Source organism: Oncorhynchus nerka, linkage group LG13, assembly GCF_034236695.1.
Source record: "Oncorhynchus nerka isolate Pitt River linkage group LG13, Oner_Uvic_2.0, whole genome shotgun sequence".
Classification (NCBI taxonomy): domain Eukaryota; kingdom Metazoa; phylum Chordata; class Actinopteri; order Salmoniformes; family Salmonidae; genus Oncorhynchus; species Oncorhynchus nerka.
The window spans coordinates 83,551,731-83,572,688 of record NC_088408.1 but is presented as its reverse complement, the minus strand read 5'-3'; the positions used below and the strand labels follow the sequence as shown (position 1 = coordinate 83,572,688).

Here is a 20,958-nt window from a genome sequence, read left to right as displayed (position 1 = left end):
AAGACTTTTAAAACCTCAAATATAAGTTATTCTGCAACAGTGTGATCAAAATAAGATCCTACATCTGAACAGAACACTAGAATGGACATTGGCATTGTAGCCACATGACATAATGGCTCTCTCTGCTGAATGGACTCATGTCCTCTATCTGTTCCTCTGTCTCACCTCTATACCCACCCGTTCCTAGGCAGGGAGACAAGTCAGACAGCACCTTCATCGTCCTCAGTGGCCGCCTACGTTCTGTCATCACAAAGGATGATGGGAAGAAGGCGTTGACTGGGGAGTATGGTCGCGGTGACCTCATTGGGGTGGTGAGTGTTGTAGAATCCCATATTATTTATGGGTTATGTATTTACCTCTAGCTTGGTCCCAGATCTTTTTGTGCTATCATGTCCATTTATTGTCACCCATTATCATAGCATCTGGGACAGGACTAATTTAACTCGACATTTCAGAGATAGAACCCTTTATTAACTGTTGTTCATAAAACTTGTGTGGTTTCATCAGGTAGAGGCCCTGACCCATATGAACCGAGCCACTACAGTACACGCAGTCAGGGACTCTGAGCTAGCGAAGCTGCCTGAAGGGGCCCTCAGCTCCATCAAGAGGAGGTATCCACAGGTAGTGACCAGACTCATCCATCTGCTGGGTCAGAAAATCCTGGGGAATATGCAGCAGGTTAACGGACCCTTGGCAGGTTAGTGTACATTCAACACATGTGTGTGCCATGGGGATTGTGTGTCTGTGTGCCTGTGTGTGTGTTGTTCTTGTATTTTGTCTGTGTTAACCACCCATGATGTCTCCCCCATGCTACTGTGTTCCTTCCCCCTGTATGTAGCTAGTGGCCTGTTCCTACACACCCCCAGCAGTAAGTGGGATTCAGGGAACCCTGCCTCTAACCTGTCCACTGTGACCATCCTGCCTGTATCATTGGAGGTACCTTTAACAGCCTTCACACTGGAGCTGCAACATGCACTCAGTGCCATTGGTATGTACCACGCTAGTACTCCTCCAGTTCCACCAATCCCAGTGACTCAAACAGCTTTCCCAATGTGGGACAATAAAGTGAACTACTGGTCAACATTCAGTATGTACCATTTTTATTTATGTTGGTCCTTTAGGTCCAACCTTACTATTGACCAGTGACATCATCAAACAGAGACTGGGTGCTGCTGCACTTGACAGGTAGAAATGATGTCATAATGTCAGGCATGCACTCGCTTATCTGCTTTAGCACATTAGTGTCAAGATCAGTTCATTGTCATAGTTGATGAAAACACAAACACATCTCACCTCTCTCCTCTATAGTGTGCATGAGTACCGTCTGTCCAGTTGGCTGGGGCAGCAGGAGGACATCCACCGCATCGTTCTCTACCAATCAGACGATACCCTAACCCCCTGGACCCAGCGCTGCATCCGCCAGGCCGACTGCATCATCATTGTGGGACTAGGAGAGGCTGAGCCCACTGTGGGCGAGGTACAAAACGCACAGCCTTTAAAAAAAAGAATAATTCTTTAACCTTTATTTAACTGGGAAGTCCCATTCAGAAGACCTCTTTTACAAGAGGAACCTGAAGAAGGGCAGCTGAATAAAGAATCAACATATAAAACCTTATCTGCCTAATTGGAATTAGCATAGTCAAGGGACTACTTTGTTGAAAGCAATATCTTATCAAGTGGAATTACTGGTAAAGAGTAATGAGTGTGTTTGTGTGTGTGTGGATTAGTAAAGTGTAAAGGGATTCTTAATTAGCTTTGTTAGGTTTAACCCCTATTAAAGTAAGTCTGTTAATTAGGGGTTGAATGACTGATGCTCTAGCTTAATGAGGAAGGAGATTTACAAAGCTTGTCTCTTTTACCCTTTAGAGAAAGACTTTACGGTATGTTGCCTGTATAATAAAAAATCTGGCAATATTTTTTAGAACCCAATTCATATAGTCCCATTTTTACCACATTCTTGCCAGGTTAAGCCTTTATGTCTCCTGTGCACATGCCGGCATGTTTAGGAGTATGAGTAGACGTGAGCCGATGTGGTCAGACATCTATTTTAATAAATCAACTGAATATACACCATCGAAAGAAATCCATTATTCATTTGTTTTAAGAAACATTCAAATAATAATTAAATACATTTTCAAAATAACAGAATGGCGTATTTTGAGCTTAATTATGTTACGGTTCTGTGCAGCCATGGCGGCATCGTCCAAATGAAATCATGTTATATTGTTCATTTAAACAGACAAAACACACCTACCCTGATTAGTCAACACCCATATATTTTATAGTAAGAATATAATGGAATATAACGGAATAAAATACAAATAATATTTTTCCACACACAACTGTCATATTAATAAAAAAGGTGACATATTGAAACTGAGCCCAAGGCAAGCTCATTATTTTAAAAATCCATGTTCCTTCTCTTTTCTACCCTCACTCTGCTTTGTTAAGGAGCAGGCATATGGTCTTACATTGAGTCTCTTCATCATGATACCCATAGGAAAGGCTTTTGAACTATTTCATTCTCTGCTGTCTGATTGCTATGAAGGGATAATATTGATGGGCACCCAATCCCTCTTATACAGTGTACTTCTTATAAAGCTACTACCGAATGTTTGAACACATATGGATCTGGTCCAACAGTTTATTATTACATGATGGATAGGACATCGTGTGAGATGCAGCTTGTGACAGAAGACTTTAGAGTTTCACAGCTATTTGTATTTCCACCCAGCTGTCAGTGACATCATGCCTTGGGGATGTGTTCCAGATGGCTCTGGGGCTCTGGTCCAAAGTAATGGCCTATATAGGAAATAGGGTGCCATTTGGAAAACAACCTGAACTCCACTGTGGATATGACCCAGTTGTCCCTGTGCTGTGGCCTCTGTCCCCTAGTTGGAGCGGATGCTGGAGGGCAGTGCTGTGCGGGCACAGAAGCAGCTGGTTCTGCTACACAGGGAGGATGGTCCCCCGCCCCAGGGCACTGTTGACTGGCTCAACATGAGGAGCTGGATCTCCAAACACCTGCATCTCTCCTGTCCACACAGGGTCTTCTCCAAGAGGAGCCTGCCTAAACTGGTACCTTATATATATATATATATATATACACACACACAGGCAGGCACAGGCAACGCAAGCACACGCACACACACTTTTCCAAGAGCAGCGTGTCCAGGCTGGTACACACACACCTCAGCCAGAATAATCCCAGCTCCTCTCACTAGGGAATATTCAACCTACTTCTTGGTCGCTCTGGATAAGAGCGTCTGCTAAATGACTTAAATGTAATGTAAATGTCTTGGTTCACTCTGCTTCACTGCTCATATGATGTAGGTCTCAGAAAGAAGCCTTTAAAGGACAGCCTTGACCTAGTCTGCTTCCCAAATGGCACCCTGTTTCCTATATAGAGTACTACATAGCACTCAAAAGTAGTGTACTAGGGAATAGGATGCCAATTGGGATGAATCACTAGTTTGCAGACTCTTTCCCTCTACCTTTGGTCTTGTGTTCCTGTTGTGGTCCTGTGTGGTCATCCTCAGAGAGAGATGTACGAGCGTGCTTTCCAGAAGCCTCCGGACCGCCACTCTGACTTCAGCCGTCTGGCCAGAGTACTGACAGGCAACACCATCGCCCTGGTGCTAGGGGGAGGGGGTGCTAGGTACTGCTACTCTCTCTTTACCTCACACTCCAGTGTAACATGCTCATGAACATGCAGCACCATCAGTAGGACTTTTGAATCTGATTAGATATGTAGTCTGCAGTAGTCATATTATGATTTCTATGCTGCAGATTGTTACAACTCTGCAATTATATAAAGACCATTATTTTGTGATTTTAGTCCCATGTAATGGTTTTTCCACGTTTTTGCCTAACTTCACATTTGTAGTATAGTGTTCTTAGTGTCTGTTTGCTCTGCATTACTCTCTCCTCTGTCTACCCTGCTGTGTTTCTGTGAGGCCTGTCTTTTGATGATGGCCTTTCTGTCTGTCTTGTCTACTCTCTGCTTCTCTTTCCTTTCTGCTCTGGCATGTCCAGGAGCTGGGTCAAGGAGGGTACTACTCACTCTAGTCCCCTAAATACTGCTCTACTTGAATGTCCACTAAAGGCTTCTTAGGCTGAACATCCCCCTTTCTCCTGCTTTTACTCACACACTGCTTATTGTACAGTGTCATTTTTTGGAATCTGTAACCTAACCGTGGTCTGTGTTCCTCTATCCAGGGGCTGTTCTCAAGTTGGCATCCTGCGGGCGATCAATGAGGCAGGAATCCCTGTGGACATGGTGGGTGGAACCTCCATCGGCTCCCTGATGGGGGCGCTGTACGCTGAGGAGAAGAGCAGCAGCCGTATGAGGGTTCGCGCTCGCGAGTGGGCCATGGTGAGTAGGTACAGGACCACAATGAAAATAAGTCGGTAGACTTTGTGTTTAGCATTTTTGATGATTTCTTATGTATGTATTGTTGTACTCCAGTGGCTGAGAGAACTCTATATTTTAAATATGTCAAATAAAATTCAAGGAATTAGGTTAAATGGATTAGAGAAGTTTACTGTAATGTATCTCTCTCCCCTCTCCATCCCTAGGACACGGGGTCCATCTTCAAGAATGTGTTCGACCTGACGTACCCTGTGACCTCCATGTTCTCTGGGGCTTCCTTCAACAACAGCATAAGCTCTGTCTTTAAGGACAAACAGATTGAGGTGAGACTGAGTAGGTTATACTGTAGTCCACTCCCAATGACAGGATTCCATTTCTAATAGTGACTGGTTAAAGAATAAGCCTCGTGCTGGATTTTTTTTGTGGTTAATATGACCACATGTCCCGAATTGTGCGTGACAGTCCTGAATTTTGGCCCTTTGTCCCGCAACCAAACAATCACGTCCTGCATTTTATCAACAAATTCAAACACCACTAATTTTTAAAAAAAAAGGTTGATTTGTCTTGTATTTCAGTCAGACATTCCAACTTGTCTCTTGCATTCACATTGCACGACTGAGAAGATATACAGTTCCTTCAGAAAGTATTCATAGCCCTTGACGTATTCCACATTTTGTTGTGTTACAGCCTTAATTCAAAATTGATTCAAACATTTTCTCACCCATCTACACACAATATCGCATAATGACAAAGTGAAAACATGTTTTTAGGAATTTTTGCAAATGTGTTAAATGAAATACAGAAGTATCTAATTGACATAAGTATTCACACCCCTGAGTCAATACATGTTAGAATCACCTTTGGCAGTGGTTACAGCTGGGAGTCTTTCTGGGTAAGTCTCTAAGAGCTTTGCATAGCTGGATTCTACAATATTTGCACATTATTCTTAAAAAAGTATTCATGGGGATCATGTGACCCATGAACGAGATGGCTGCATGAACTAAGAGCTCCGCACAAGTAGTTTCCAATTCCTAATCTTACCTCCACTTCAAGTTTAAACTCCTTTAGCTTAAGTCAAAAAGTAATAGCGGCTACAAAAGGCGACATTACAGTTGACATTTTTACCCGGACTCGAGCATTAGCGACGGAAAAAGGCTCCAAGAAGCAGCTAGCTTCAGGAAAAGCTAGCACCATTAGCCAGGAGCAAGAGGACCCTTTGCCTGACATCAACAACAAGATGTCCAGGCGCCCTGTGTTAATGGTTGAGGCAGAGGGGTGAATCCTATCCATGGACAGACGCCATGGAAACAATAGTATATGCTAAAAAGATCTGGAAAAAACATCTGGCAGAGAAAACAGAGGACCTGGAAAACAGGTATAATTGTGTTCTATTAAATCTGGGCCACTGATTCACTACCTGCAAGACAAACTTACCGAGTGGCTCCACATGTCCACCGACAGGCCCATAGAGCTCACTGAGCACTGAGGCCCCCACCAGCAGCCAGACAACCACCACGCCCTACCCCCATATGTTTCCTGAGATTCACAGACAAGGAACGAGTCCTACAGGCGGCGAAAATCAACACCATTACAGTGGGAAACGCCAAACTCACTTTACACCAGAACCTGTCAGCTGGAATGCACCGAGAGTTTGACGAGGTGAAGAAATACTCCATTGACCGAGGCATCCTCAGGGGATTCAAATACCCAAACGAGCTCAGGATTCTTCACCAAGGAGCCCTGCGACACTTCAAAACTCCCGAAGAGGCAAAACGGTTTTTGAAAGACAATCCTGGGCCTAACCTAGGCCTACTAATGTTTCAGCCTACTTTTATTTCCATCTTTTTGTTGATATTATTACTGTGGTTCCCTATGTCCCCTGGGGGAGGTATATGTAGGCTGGGCTATTGATTTTATTTTCTCCCTCTTTTAATGTGGTCTGGACGGGGGCTACGTTGTCATTTACTCAATGCGGGCCGGAGAGGATGAGGCATATCTTTGGTGGGGAGGGGGAGACGTTGTGCGTTGCTAACTATTCCTGTTTTTTGTTTTTTTCGGAACACAGAATTGAGACTGGGGGTAATAGATCCAACGGGATGTGTCGAGTTGTTTGGGAACTCGGCTGGGGTGTTCAGAGTGTTATTTTATGTACACCATTTATTTTCCTTTTATGTGAATGCAGCTGTAACTATTATCCACCTTTACCCAGAGATGACTTGCACTAAAGTTCGATTATGATGACTAGTACCTTAAATCTATTGACATGGGACTGCCATGGTCTAGGTCATGCAATAAAACAGAGAAAGATACTATGTGCTCTAAAAAAGGAAAAAACAGACATCGCGCTATTACAAGAGACATACCTCTGTGATGCTGAACATGCCAAACTCCACAGAGCTTGGGTGGGACAGGTGTATTTCTCATCTTTCAAATCAAACAGTAGAGGTACAGCCATACTTATCCATAAGAATGTTCCATTCATAATCGACAAAAATCTGATCCGGAGGGGAGATTTATTTTGATAACTGGGTCACTGTATGGCCAACCAATTACTATCTTAAACATATATGCCCCTAACACAGATACTCCTGCTTTTATGTCAAAACTGATAACCCTGTTCAATGAGCATTGTGTTTCCTTTGGAGTGGTGGCCGGAGATTTTAATTGTACCCTCAACCCAACCCTAGACAAATCATCTCAAGTCCCCACCACAAATCCTAGATCTGCAAAGATGTTGAACTCTCTTACTAAAGAGATGGGACTGATAGACATCTGGAGAGAGACTAATAGCTCATCTATGGACTACTCTGTCCATAACACCTACTCCCGTATAGATTACATTTTTATCCCAAAGAGTTTCATAAATTCAGCCACGTGTACAATCAGACCCCATAGCACTTTCAGATCACGCCTTTGTCCACCTCCGCTTTGACCTCTGCAAAAACATCCCGAGGTCAAAGAGCTGGAAATTCAACACCTCCATGTTATCAAACGAAGCGTTCCATACATTGGTAACTACATGGATAGACAACTACACACAAGACAACAAAGATTCTCCTGTTTCTCCGGCCACAATGTGGGACGCTGCTAAAGCCACACTAAGAGGTCATTAATTGCATATGCTTCCTCTAAGAAAAAAGTAATGGAAGCACACAGGCTAGATCTTGAGAGGGAGCTGGAATGCTGTGAAGAAGCACATAAACAATCCCCAGACAGCACCTCCTGGAGTCATCTTAAAGCAGCCAAAGCCAAATTGAATTTGGACTACACTCGGGAGATAAAAAAAAAACCTTTTTTACTAAACCGAAATACCATGAGTATAGCAATAGGCCGAGTAGATTGCTTGCTTACCAATTAAAAAAAGAGCAGTCAGAGCGTACAATCATGTCTATCCGAATAGCAGAGGACGAGGTCACATATGACCCAAAAAATATAAATTGAACTTTTCATGATATTTACTGCAAACTATATACCTCTGAGAGAAAGCACACGGAGGCAAAACTCCACTCTTTCCTAGAGGGAATCTCGCTACCTAAACTATCAGAGACCGACCAAGAAGATCTCAACTCCCCCTTCACTCCTGAGGAGATCCTGGAGGCAATTACCTCCATGCCACCTAATAAGCCCAGATCGATTGCCCAGAGAGTTCTACAAAGCTCTCCCAGACTCAATGCACACAGCTCGCATTACAGTGTTGCTCAAAAAAGACAAGGACCCCCTATCCTGCTCGTCCTTCCGGACCATAAGCTTGTTGGATTTCGACTACAAAATAATTACCAAATTGCTCGCCAAAAGACTAAACACTCTTCTTCCCAAAATAATGAAAGCGGACCGAACTGGATTTATTAGAGACAGATACTCTTCTGATAACATTCGGCGTCTTTTTGATATTATTGATCAAGTAAACGCACAGAAGACCCCTGTCCTGTTGGCTTCACTGGATGCTGAGAAGGTGTTCGACAGGATGGAGTGGAGCTTTCTGTTCTCAGTCTTAGAAAAGTTCAATATGGGCCCAAACTTTATTAAATGGATCAAATCACTATACTCTCATCCAAATGCCATGGTGACTACTAACGGACTGAACTCTGACAGATTCCCTTTGGGACGGGGCACAAGACAAGGGTGCTCGCTGTCCCCCCTGCTCTACTTGTTGGGGGCGGAACCTCTGTCAGAGTTGATAAGGAGCAATCCAAGTATTATGGGTGTTTACATTTACATTTAAGTCATTTAGCAGACGCTCTTATCCAGAGCGACTTACAAATTGGTGCAATAGTGCATCTAAATCTTTTAGGGGGGGGGGGGGTGAGAAGGATTACTTTATCCTATCCTAGGTATTCCTTAAAGAGGTGGGGTTTCAGGTGTCTCCGGAAGGTGGTGATTGACTCCGCTGTCCTGGCGTCGTGAGGGAGTTTGTTCCACCATTGGGGGGCCAGAGCAGCGAACAGTTTTGACTGGGCTGAGCGGGAACTGTACTTCCTCAGTGGTAGGGAGGCGAGCAGGCCAGAGGTGGATGAACGCAGTGCCCTTGTTTGGGTGTAGGGCCTGATCAGAGCCTGGAGGTACTGAGGTGCCGTTCCCCTCACAGCTCCGTAGGCAAGCACCATGGTCTGCAGGCGGCCTGCAGCACAAGATTTTGCTCTACAAGGATGATGTCTTGCTCTACATATCCAACCCTGAGAAATTCCTCTCTCCCATTTTAGACACAATTGCTCAGTATGGGATGTTTTCAGGATATAAGATCAATTTGAACAAATCCACTGTTTGCCCTCTCAATATTACACTCACCAGCTCTATGAAGACACTATGTCTATTCCAATGGAAGACACAGGGGTTTCAATACCTTGGGATCTTCATAACACTAGATCTGAATTGCCTTTTCAAGGAAAATTATCTTCCAAACCTGGATCTCCCTCCCAATTAGCTTAGTAGGAAGAATAAATGTAATCCGTATGAACATCCTCCCTAGACTGAACTATTTATTTCAGATGTTCCCATGCTATCTCCCAGTTTCCTTTTTCAAAACAACTAACCAAAGCATCACCAAATTTATATGGGGCAATAAAAAACCTAGGATCATGTTCTCCACTCTATCGAAACCTGAATCTAAGGGTGGTCTTGCCCTTCCCTCCCTTCAATTGTACTACTGGTCTGCCCAAATCCGCAACATGCTAACATGGATCACAAACAGACAAGAGTCAACGTGGATTCAGATAGAAGCCCAATCATGTGGTTCATTGCCCCTAAGCTCAATTATCTTCATGAATAACTTTAGTGAAGTGGGCAACATAGCCAAAACCTTTGTGATTTACATCACCCTACTAGCTAGCATGGAGGGACTGTAAGAAATTCCTGGGCATTTCCTCCCAAATATGTTCTCACTCGCCTATAGTAGGCAACCCAGACTTGCCAAAAGCCCTGAATGATGCCAACTTTAATCTTTGGCATACTCTAGGAATCAGGACCTTTTCAGACCTATTTCATCAGAAAACCACTACACTGAAATCCTTCCAAGAGCTCTGCAGTGAATTCAATGTGCCAAGATCCCTTTTTTTAATATCTTCAAATTAGACATCATTTCCTCATTTACTTCCAAGAGGAGGTTTAGAACTCAGCTGAATGAAGTTGAAACCCTTCTTGTCACAGCACAATCCATTAAAGGCAAAATCTCTTATATCTATAGACTCCTTTCTGAGAAAGGAGGCTCCTTCTTTACTCCTTTTGAAATAATCTCGGTCTGACTATCAGTGATGAGTTATGTGCGGAGGTTTGCGACAGGGTATACTGCTCCTCTACTAATGTAAAAATGAAAGAATCTAATTACACATTTTTGTACAAATTGTATTACACTCCAATGACTCCATAGAATGAAAACAGATATGTCTCCTAACTGTAAAAGATGTACCTCTGAAAGTGGAACCTATATGCATGTATTTTGGAGCTGTAGAGAGATTACCAGATTTCGGAAATCTGTACATACTGCTGCACAGAAAATACTAGATGGATAGTTTGATATGACCCCGTGTATCTATCTTCTCAATGCCCAGCAGGACTTTGTTCTTGATCCTGACAGAGAAAATTTGCTTATGACTATTACATACTTTGCTAAGAAATTTATTATTCTATTGTGGGCCTTTAATACATCTCCTACATTTAAAATGTGGATTGACCAGATTGTTGACTTTCTCCCAATTGAAAAGCTCACTTATGACCTCCACAAGAGACATCCCAAGTTTGATAGACTCTGGTCTCCACTACTCAACTATATTTCAAATTGGACAGAGTGAATGGGGTGATTAGGGAAATGAGCAGATACTGTTGTGTAAGGTGCTGTAAAATCTAAAAACTAATTATTTGCTCGTCGTCTCAGCTAAGGCTGGAAATAGCTAATAAGAACCTTGATAGTGCTGCTGCTAGTTTTATAAATATTTCTTTTTTAATAATTATTATTTGTGTGTATATATATATAATATATTATTTAATATTATATATATATTTTTAAAGTCTGTCACATCTGTGAATGTGTTTTGTTGGTTGATTGAAAAACAAAACTTAATAAAACTTTAAATTGAAAAAAAAAGTATTCATGTTCTGTCAAGTTGGTCATTGCTAGACAGCCATTTTCAAGTCCCGCCGTAGATTTTCAAGCAGACTTATGTCAAAACTGTAACTAGGCCACTCGGGAACATTCAGTGTTATCTCGGTAAGAAACTCCAGTGCATATTTGGCCTTGTCTTTAGGTTATTGTCCTGCTGAAAGTGGATTTGTCTCCCAGTGTCTTTTGGAAACCAAACTGAACCAGGTTTTCCTCTAGGATTTTGCCTGTGCTTAGCTCTATTTCGTTTATTTATTTATCCGTATATTATCTAAAAACTCCATAGTTCTTGCCGATAACAAGCATACCCATAACATGATGCAGCCACCACCATGCTTGAAAATATGAAGAGTGGTACTTAGTGATGTGCTGTGTTGGATTTGCCCCAAACATAACACTTTGTATTCAGGACATAAAGTTAAATTCTTTGCCACATTTTTTGCAATTTTACTTTAGTGTCTTATTGCCAACAGGATGCATGTTTTTGGCATATTTGTATTCTGTACAGGCTTCCTTCTTTTACTCTGTCATTTAGGTTAGTATTGTGAAGTAATTACAATGGTGTTGATCCATCTTCAGTTTTCACCTATCACAGCCATTGAACTCTGTAACTGTTTTAAAGTCAACATTGGCCTCCTGGGGAAATCCCTAAGCAATTTTCTTCCTCTCCGGCAATTGAGTTATTGATACACCATCCAAAGTGTAATTAATAACTTCACCATGTTCAAAGTGATATTCAATGTCTGCTTCTTTTGTTGCATGGGCGCTATACCATATGTACCGTATACCGGGGTATTTAGAAATAGCCACGGGATGGTTTTTCAATACTATCAATACTGTTTAAACTATTTCTTTGAAGTTTTTCAATAAATTGTTATATTTGTAAATACCTGCAGTCAACTTGTGCAATACGTTAGGAGATAAAGCAGATTGCATTCTTCCTAGACCGTCATTGAAAATAAGAATTTGTTCTTAACTGACTTGCCTGGTTAAATAAAGGTAAAATAAAATAAATATATGTAAACAACATTCTAAAGACTGATTCAGTACATCGTTTGAAATGTTTCTACTGACTGTTACGGAACTTTTGGGCATTTTGTCACGTTATAGTGGATGCGCTTTGTGACTTTGGAATTGTTTACCAAACGCGCTAACCAAAGTAGCTAATTGGACATAAATAATGGACATTTTCGAACAAATCAAGCATTTATTGTAGACCTGGGAATTCTAGGACTGCATTCTGATGAAGTTTATCATGTATTTTCTGGTTTCTGTTGACTCCAACATGGAGGCTAATTTGGCTACTGTTCTGAGCGGCGTCTCAGATTATTGCATGGGTTGCTTTTTCTGTAAATATTTTTTGAACTCTGACACAGCGGTTGCATTAAGGAGAGGTATATCTATAATTCCAGGTGTATAATTTGTATTATCATCTACATTAATGATGAGTATTTCTGTTGAAACGATGTGGCTATGCAAAATCACTTGATGTTTTTGGAACTAGTGAATCTAACCAATGTAAATAAATATTAACTTTATCAAACAAAACATGCATGTATTGTGTAACATGAAGTCCTATGAGTGTCATCTGATGAAGATAATTCAAGGTTAGTGATTAATTTGATCTCTATTTATGCTTTTTGTGAATGCTATATTTTGCTGGAAAATGGCTGTGCTTATTGTGGTTTGGTGGAGACCTAACATAATCGTTTGTAGTGCTTTCGCTGAAAAGCCTATTTGAAATCGGACACTTTGGTGGGACAGCCCCAAAACATCACTGCTATAGAGGAGATCTGCATGGAGGAATGGGCCAAAATACCAGCAACAGTGTGTGAAAACCTTGTAAAGACTTACAGAAAACGTTTGACCTCTGTCATTGCCAACAAAGGGTATATAACAAAGTATTGAGATGAACTTTTGTTATTGACCAAATACTTATTTGAGAGCCAGAAATCTTGCTTGTTTGTAGGTGACCAAATACTTATTTTCCACCATAATTTGCAAATAAATTATCCTAATTTTGTCTGTCATAGTTGAAGTGTACCTATGATGAAAAGTACAGGCTTCTCTCATCTTTTTAAGTGGGAGAACTTGCACAATTGGTGGCTGACTAAATACTTTTTTGCCCCACTGTATATCAGGATATTCTACCTGAAATGTTTTTAATGGTTGACTTTATGTAGGCAATTTTTATCTAGTTGGCAAGAGAACAAAAACATGTTATTATAATTGATAATAATTATACATGATAAACTTGAGAGTACTTCCGGGTTGGAGCGAGCAGTCGCATACGCACTTCGGTCTGCAGGTAGTATAACTTTTCATTACATTTCATTACATTTCATTATAGTACAACGGTTTGATTTGTCTAATCTTAGCAATTTCTTCTTAGCTAGCTACATAGCCGTCTTTGTATCAAAGATAATTGCGTAATTATCGTATTTCGTCGTCCTAACATAGCCTACACTGCTATCTGCCCAGCAGCTAGCCAGCTAGCTAACGTCCACCGTCTACCGTATAGCAGCACTGTAGTAACTATTACCCTCAACTGAACGACTTGATTAGTGTAGTGTTAGCTAGCTACATAGTTGTCTTTGCTGTCTTCGTATCCAAGATAATTGTGTAGTTTATAGTGTGTAGTTTTAGAGTGATTATCTTAATTTACCGAGGTTAGCTAGCCAGCTATTTGTCGTCCTTAATGTAGGAGCCACTGCTAGCTAGCCAACAGCTATCCAACGTCTACCGAATAGAACTTAACAACCCGGTCGCATTCCGCCTCGCTCCACAGGTAGTATCACATTTTCATTTCATTTCATTACAGTACAACGGTTTGATTTGTTTGATCGTAGCTAGCTACATAGCCGTCTCTGTATCAAAGATAATTGTGTAGTCTAGAGCGATTTTCTAGGTTACCTAGCCAGCTATTGTCGTTCTTTTAACGCAACGTAACGTAATCAACACTGCTAGCTAGCCAGCTAGCCCCCGAATCAACAACGCAGCCACTGCCAGCTAGCCTACAAAGTCAACAACGCAGCCACTGCCAGCTAGCCTACTTCAGCAGTACTGTATCATTTTTAATCATTTTAGTCAATAAGATTCTTGCTACGTAAGCTCAACTTTCTGAACATTCGAGACGTGTAGTCCACTTGTCATTCCAATCTCCTTTGCATTAGCGTAGCCTCTTCTGTAGCCTGTCAACTATGTGTCTGTCTATCCCTGTTCTCTCCTCTCTGCACAGACCATACAAACGCTCCACACCGCGTGGCCGCGGCCACCTAATCTGGTGGTCCCAGCGCACGACCCACGTGGAGTTCCAGGTCTCCGGTAGCCTCTGGAACTGCCGATCTGCGGCCAACAAGGCAGAGTTCATCTCAGCCTATGCCTCCTCCAGTCCTCGACTTCTTGGCACTGACGGAAACATGGATCACCACAGATAACACTGCTACTCCTACTGCTCTCTCTTCGTCCGCCCACGTGTTCTCGCACACCCGAGAGCTTCTGGTCAGCGGGGTGGTGGCACCGGGATCCTCATCTCTCCCAAGTGGTCATTCTCTCCTTCTCCCCTTACCCATCTGTCTATCGCCTCCTTTGAATTCCATGCTGTCACAGTTACCAGCCCTTTCAAGCTTAATATCCTTATCATTTATCGCCCTCCAGGTTCCCTCGGAGAGTTCATCAATGAGCTTGATGCCTTGATAAGCTCCTTTCCTGAGGACGGCTCACCTCTCACAGTTCTGGGCGACTTTAACCTCCCCACGTCTACCTTTGACTCATTCCTCTCTGCCTCCTTCTTTCCACTCCTCTCCTCTTTTGACCTCCCTCTCACCTTCCCCCCCTACTCACAAGGCAGGCAATACGCTCGACCTCATCTTTACTAGATGCTGTTCTTCCACTAACCTCATTGCAACTCCCCTCCAAGTCTCCGACCACTACCTTGTATCCTTTTCCCTCTCGCTCTCATCCAACACTTCCCACACTGCCCCTACTCGGATGGTATCGTGCCGTCCCAACCTTCGCTCTCTCTCCCCCGCTACTCTCTCCTCTTCCATCCTATCATCTCTTCCCTCTGCTCAAACCTATCTCCTGATTCTGCCTCCTCAACCCTCCTCTCCTCCCTTTCTGCATCCTTTGACTCTCTATTTCCCCTATCCTCCAGGCCGGCTCGGTCCTCCCCTCCCGCTCCGTGGCTCGACGACTCATTGCGAGCTCACAGAACAGGGCTCCGGGCAGCCGAGCGGAAATGGAGGAAAACTCGCCTCCCTGCGGACCTGGCATCCTTTCACTCCCTCCTCTCTACATTTTCCTCTTCTCTCTCTGCTGCTAAAGCCACTTTCTACCACTCTAAATTCCAAGCATCTGCCTCTAACCCTAGGAAGCTCTTTGCCACCTTCTCCTCCCTCCTGAATCCTCCTCCCCCTCCCCCTCCTCCCTCTCTGCAGATGACTTCGTCAACCATTTTGAAAAGAAGGTTGACGACATCCGATCCTCGTTTGCTAAGTCAAACGACACCGCTGGTTCTGCTCACACTGCCCTACCCTGTGCTCTGACCTCTTTCTCCCTCTCTCTCAGATGAAATCTCGCGTCTTGTGACGGCCGGCCGCCCAACAACCTGCCCGCTTGACCCTATCCCCTCCTCTCTTCTCCAGACCATTTCCGGAGACCTTCTCCCTTACCTCACCTCGCTCATCAACTCATCCCTGACCGCTGGCTACGTCCCTTCCGTCTTCAAGAGAGCGAGAGTTGCACCCCTTCTGAAAAAACCTACACTCGATCCCTCCGATGTCAACAACTACAGAACAGTATCCCTTCTTTCTTTTCTTTCCAAAACTCTTGAACGTGCCGTCCTTGGCCAGCTCTCCCGCTATCTCTCTCAGAATGACCTTCTTGATCCAAATCAGTCAGGTTTCAAGACTAGTCATTCAACTGAGACTGCTCTTCTCTGTATCACGGAGGCGCTCCGCACTGCTAAAGCTAACTCTCATCCTTCTAGACCTATTGGCTGCCTTCGATACTGTGAACCATCAGATCCTCCTCTCCACCCTCTCCGAGTTGGGCATCTCCGGCGTGGCCCACGCTTGGATTGCGTCCTACCTGACAGGTCGCTCCTACCAGGTGGCGTGGCGAGAATCCGTCTCCTCACCACGTGCTCTCACCACTGGTGTCCCCCAGGGCTCTGTTCTAGGCCCTCTCCTATTCTCGCTATACACCAAGTCACTTGGCTCTGTCATAACCTCACATGGTCTCTCCTATCATTGCTATGCAGACGACACACAATTAATCTTCTCCTTTCCCCCTTCTGATGACCAGGTGGCGAATCGCATCTCTGCATGTCTGGCAGACATATCAGTGTGGATGACGGATCACCACCTCAAGCTGAACCTCGGCAAGACGGAGCTGCTCTTCCTCCCGGGAAGGACTGCCCGTTCCATGATCTCGCCATCACGGTTGACAACTCCATTGTGTCCTCCTCCCAGAGCGCTAAGAACCTTGGCGTGATCCTGGACAACACCCTGTCGTTCTCAACTAACATCAAGGCGGTGGCCCGTTCCTGTAGGTTCATGCTTTACAACATCCGCAGAGTACGACCCTGCCTCACACAGGAAGCGGCGCAGGTCCTAATCCAGGCACTTGTCATCTCCCGTCTGGATTACTGCAACTCGCTGTTGGCTGGGCTCCCTGCCTGTGCCATTAAACCCCTACAACTCATCCAGAACGCCGTAGCCCGTCTGGTGTTCAACCTTCCCAAGTTCTCTCACGTCACCCCGCTCCTCCGCTCTCTCCACTGGCTTCCAGTTGAAGCTCGCATCCGCTACAAGACCATGGTGCTTGCCTACGGAGCTGTGAGGGGAACGGCACCTCAGTACCTCCAGGCTCTGATCAGGCCCTACACCCAAACAAGGGCACTGCGTTCATCCACCTCTGGCCTGCTCGCCTCCCTACCACTGAGGAAGTACAGCTCCCGCTCAGCCCAGTCAAAACTGTTCGCTGCTCTGGCCCCCCAATGGTGGAACAAACTCCCTCACGACGCCAGGACAGCGGAGTCAATCACCACCTTCCGGAGACACCTGAAACCCCACCTCTTTAAGGAATACCTAGGATAGGATAAAGTAATCCTTCTCACCCCCCCCCCTTAAAAGATTTAGATGCACTATTGTAAAGTGGCTGCTCCACTGGATGTCATAAGGTGAATGCACCAATTTGTAAGTCGCTCTGGATAAGAGCGTCTGCTAAATGACTTAAATGTAAATGTAATAATTGATCGGTAGAAATTGTAAATTGGCACTCCACATGGAAAAGTTTGCTGACCATAGGTGTAGTCTATTACCGGCAACTTCGGGAGCATAATGGCAGAATCTGCAAAGGCCAACAGGAGCAGGAGGAAGGGGCGGGTCGGGAACAGGTTTTTTTTCTTCTGGTTAGGCTATCTTGATCTCTGGCTCCCTCTTGAGTCATATGTGTCTTAATTATTTATTCAAACAGTGTGCTTAAAGCATCAGACAAGATATGTCTGCAGTGCATTCAAAAAGTATTCAGATCCCATGACTTTTTCCACAAATTGTTACGTTACAGCCTTATTCTAAAATTGATTAAATGTTTTTTCCCTCATCAATCAACACACAATACCCCATGCCCCCTTTAACAAACCATCTCCTTTTTTTCTGACATTTTTAACCGACTCAAGCTCACCCTCTTCCTCTCTGTCTCTCTTAGACCTCCTCTGCCTCTATTCCTCCTCATGATTATACTACACTTCTCCTGACATGCATCTTGTTCTTGCCTTCTCAAGGGATGCCATTTAAACGGCTGTCACAATCTCTGTACAATCTGCACGAACCCCTCGGGATGTAGCACTCAACAGTGCATCCCACTTGTAAAGCAGCTGTTTCGTCTTGATGTTCTTATTTATCAATAGCTACCGCAACACTTTTCCAATTCGACAGTTGCTATCCATTGGAGCGCTGCGATTAGATTCTGGGGCGGGGCTTAGCGACGGGTCAATTGGAGGCTGCATTTTATGCATTTCTATAATGATATTCAATATGCTACATCTGTCGGTACAAACTTAGGATGTCAGTTACATTTTTATTGTGCTCTTACCCTATTCAAATTGACATAAGGTCAAACAAGATAAGGTGAAATCCTCTGTGAGGTGGTTTTAGATGATCCTCTCTTAATTTCCCTTTCCCCCTCTTGCTCCTCCTACTGTCCTAGGACCTGTGGATCCCTTACTTCAACGTCACAACGGATATCACTGCTTCATCCATGAGAGTTCACACTGACGGTCTGTCTGGCTTTACTCTCTATGTCCATATATAGTGTCCAGGGCCTTAGGGTTCTGGTTAAAAGTAGTTCACTATCAAATCACATTTTATTTGTCACATGCGCCAAATACAACAGGTGTAGGTAGACCTTACCGTAAAATGCTTACTTACAAGCCCTTAACCCACAATGCAGTTCTAAGAAAATAGAGTGAAGAAAATATTTACTAAATAAACTAAAGTATAGTGAATAGGATGTCATTTGATGCGTGCCCTGGTCAAAAGTAGTGCACTATATAGGGAATAGGGTGCCATTTGGGACATATCATCTAGCTCTTTGACTCTCTTGAAGTATTAAACCTCAGCATTCCCTCCTCTTGTAGGTTCCCTGTGGAGGTATGTGCGTGCCAGCATGTCACTGTCTGGGTACATGCCTCCCCTCTGTGACCCCAAAGACGGACACTTACTCATGGATGGTGGCTACATCAATAACCTACCTGGTCAGTTTTCATATGACCATGTCTCAAATGACTATAAAACATGAAATTAAGTCAGCATACTTGTAATACTGAACAAGTTAGAGACATTAACTTGCATGTGATGTACAGTACACAGTAGATGCCATGGTTATTGGTCAGTCTTTACCTCTGTCTCGCTCTCTGTCTATAGCTGACGTAGCTCGCTCCATGGGGGCCAAAGTAGTGATTGCCATCGACGTGGGCAGCCAGGACGAGACTAACCTCACCAACTATGGCGACTCGCTGTCTGGCTGGTGGCTGCTATGGAAACGCTTCAATCCCCTGTCAGAGAAAGTCCAGGTGAGTAAGGGGGCTGCTAGAAAACCCAGGATACTTCAGGGTTATTTAGTTGACAATGAGTAAGCTCTCGGGTTGTTGATCACAACAGATCAATGAAGACTGTTTTGAATGCTCCAACTCCTGTTTACCAGGTATTAGTCCGTTTTTGGACATTTTTCTGGGTAAGCCCTGTAATTGGATTCCTGTCATTGTTGTTTGGACACCCCTGCTACTTTCCTTTGTTTGTGTAAGCGTGGAGGCCTACCTGCACTCCCATGTATTTGTGTGCTCTAATTCACTATAAAGGTCCTGAACATGGCTGAGATCCAGACCAGGTTGGCCTATGTCTGCTGCGTTCGTCAGCTGGAGTTGGTTAAAGACAGCGAGTACTGCGAGTGCATCCGTCCGCCCATTGATCATTATGGCACCTTGGAGTTTGGCAAGTTCGACGAGATCGCTGTGAGTAGCCCTCTGTTTCTCACTGGCGGCATCCCAAATGGCACCCTATTCCCTATATAGTGCACTGCTTTTGACCAGAGCCCATAAAGTAGTGCACTATGTAGAGAATAGGGTGCCATTTGGGACATTGACACCTTAGCTGTGTCATCATGATCTCACCTAATCCCCCTTTCTCTGTCTCTGTCTCAGGAGGTGGGCTTCCAGCATGGTAAGACAGTGTTTGACATGTGGAGTCGGAGTGGAGTTGTGGATAAGATGATGAAAGACAGACATCAAGAGGAATTTCACAAGACCAAGAGCTGCAATGTGAGTTAGCAAGTTACACAGGCAGCTTCCTAACTGCACCACACCTAGTTTCTATTTCAGATGTGTTGCACCAGCTCTTCCAACCCTTACTCCGACCCTTGTGCACCTCTGGCTCATGTTGGGTTTTGATATGGTTTTTACTGTCATTTCTGACTGATTGCTTCCAACACTCGCTGTTAGGAACCTGTTATGAACTGGAGTATAGCAGTTTTCTAATTTACAGTAGCAATGGTCATCAAAATTGTTAAAAGATTTTGAAAACAATTATAATAAATGCAACAGTTGGACAATGGATGTAGATTCTCCAAACTTTTTGAAATTTTATAATCCATCAGATACTGGCAGACAAATAATTAATGGAGTTCAGGGATTTTGGTGGGAATTCAAGTATTACATTTGTCAAATTTCACTTTTTTTTCTTAGAATACACTTACATATAAATTGTCTTATTGTATCAGGTATTTTTTTATATTGTGTGTTAAAATAAAGAAATTTACACATTAATACATTAACATAAAGATGTGGAACAGGGCTGCAACCACCATATATATCACTATAATCGTTGCTCATTTACAGTCGCCAATAAATGTTCCTTTGGACTTCGTTGACTTAGCATAGGTCCCAGCCTGTTTCTGCTCTCTTGCCAATTCCCTATTGAATTGTCATGCCAATTGTTTGCCGTGTCAAGGAGTTGGCAAGATGGCAGAAACAGATTTGAGACCAGGCTATTATTGACTGCCTTTTGTGATCCTCTGTCTGTGTGTCTCTCAGGTGGTCACATGTCCCAATGCCTCCTTCACTGACCTGGCAGAGATCGTCTCTCGAATTGAGCCTGTCAAACCAGTCCTGGTGGAAGGTGAGAGGGACGGACACACACACACACCCCCCCTACGGTACCTTTCTGATTCCTGTGTTTTTCACTCTCCGTCCTTCAGAGTTATCAGACGATTACCAGACGGACTATGATGATTACCAGACGGACTATGATGAGGAGGCCAGAGAAAGTGCTCTCTCCGACTTTGACATGTCTAATCCCAACAGTGGAGTGGAACACACAGAGGGGGAGGAGACTGCAGACACTACTGACACAGTATGTACAAGTTGGAGTTCCAATTGGTCCCCTATTCCCATTCGGAATGCACACGCAGACCCACTGAAGCAGGATCCAGTATT

At 43.8% G+C, this 20,958-nt stretch overlaps 1 protein-coding gene across 3 annotated transcripts in view; it reads left to right on the top strand.

Annotated features, from left to right (window-relative positions):
• LOC115140276 (patatin-like phospholipase domain-containing protein 7) overlaps nt 1-20,958 on the top strand; it is a 36,539-nt gene that overhangs the window by 14,224 nt on the left and 1,357 nt on the right. For all 3 annotated transcript variants that reach the window (XM_029678566.2, XM_029678565.2, XM_029678564.2), the window contains exons 19-34: nt 188-311; nt 508-697; nt 839-988; nt 1,122-1,185; nt 1,309-1,477; nt 2,896-3,078; nt 3,540-3,658; nt 4,219-4,375; nt 4,579-4,695; nt 18,177-18,246; nt 18,607-18,723; nt 18,893-19,041; nt 19,327-19,479; nt 19,669-19,785; nt 20,557-20,641; nt 20,721-20,875. In XM_029678566.2, coding sequence (XP_029534426.1) covers nt 188-311; nt 508-697; nt 839-988; nt 1,122-1,185; nt 1,309-1,477; nt 2,896-3,078; nt 3,540-3,658; nt 4,219-4,375; nt 4,579-4,695; nt 18,177-18,246; nt 18,607-18,723; nt 18,893-19,041; nt 19,327-19,479; nt 19,669-19,785; nt 20,557-20,641; nt 20,721-20,875 — 2,119 coding nt within the window. The remainder of the gene's footprint in view (nt 1-187; nt 312-507; nt 698-838; nt 989-1,121; nt 1,186-1,308; nt 1,478-2,895; nt 3,079-3,539; nt 3,659-4,218; nt 4,376-4,578; nt 4,696-18,176; nt 18,247-18,606; nt 18,724-18,892; nt 19,042-19,326; nt 19,480-19,668; nt 19,786-20,556; nt 20,642-20,720; nt 20,876-20,958) is intronic.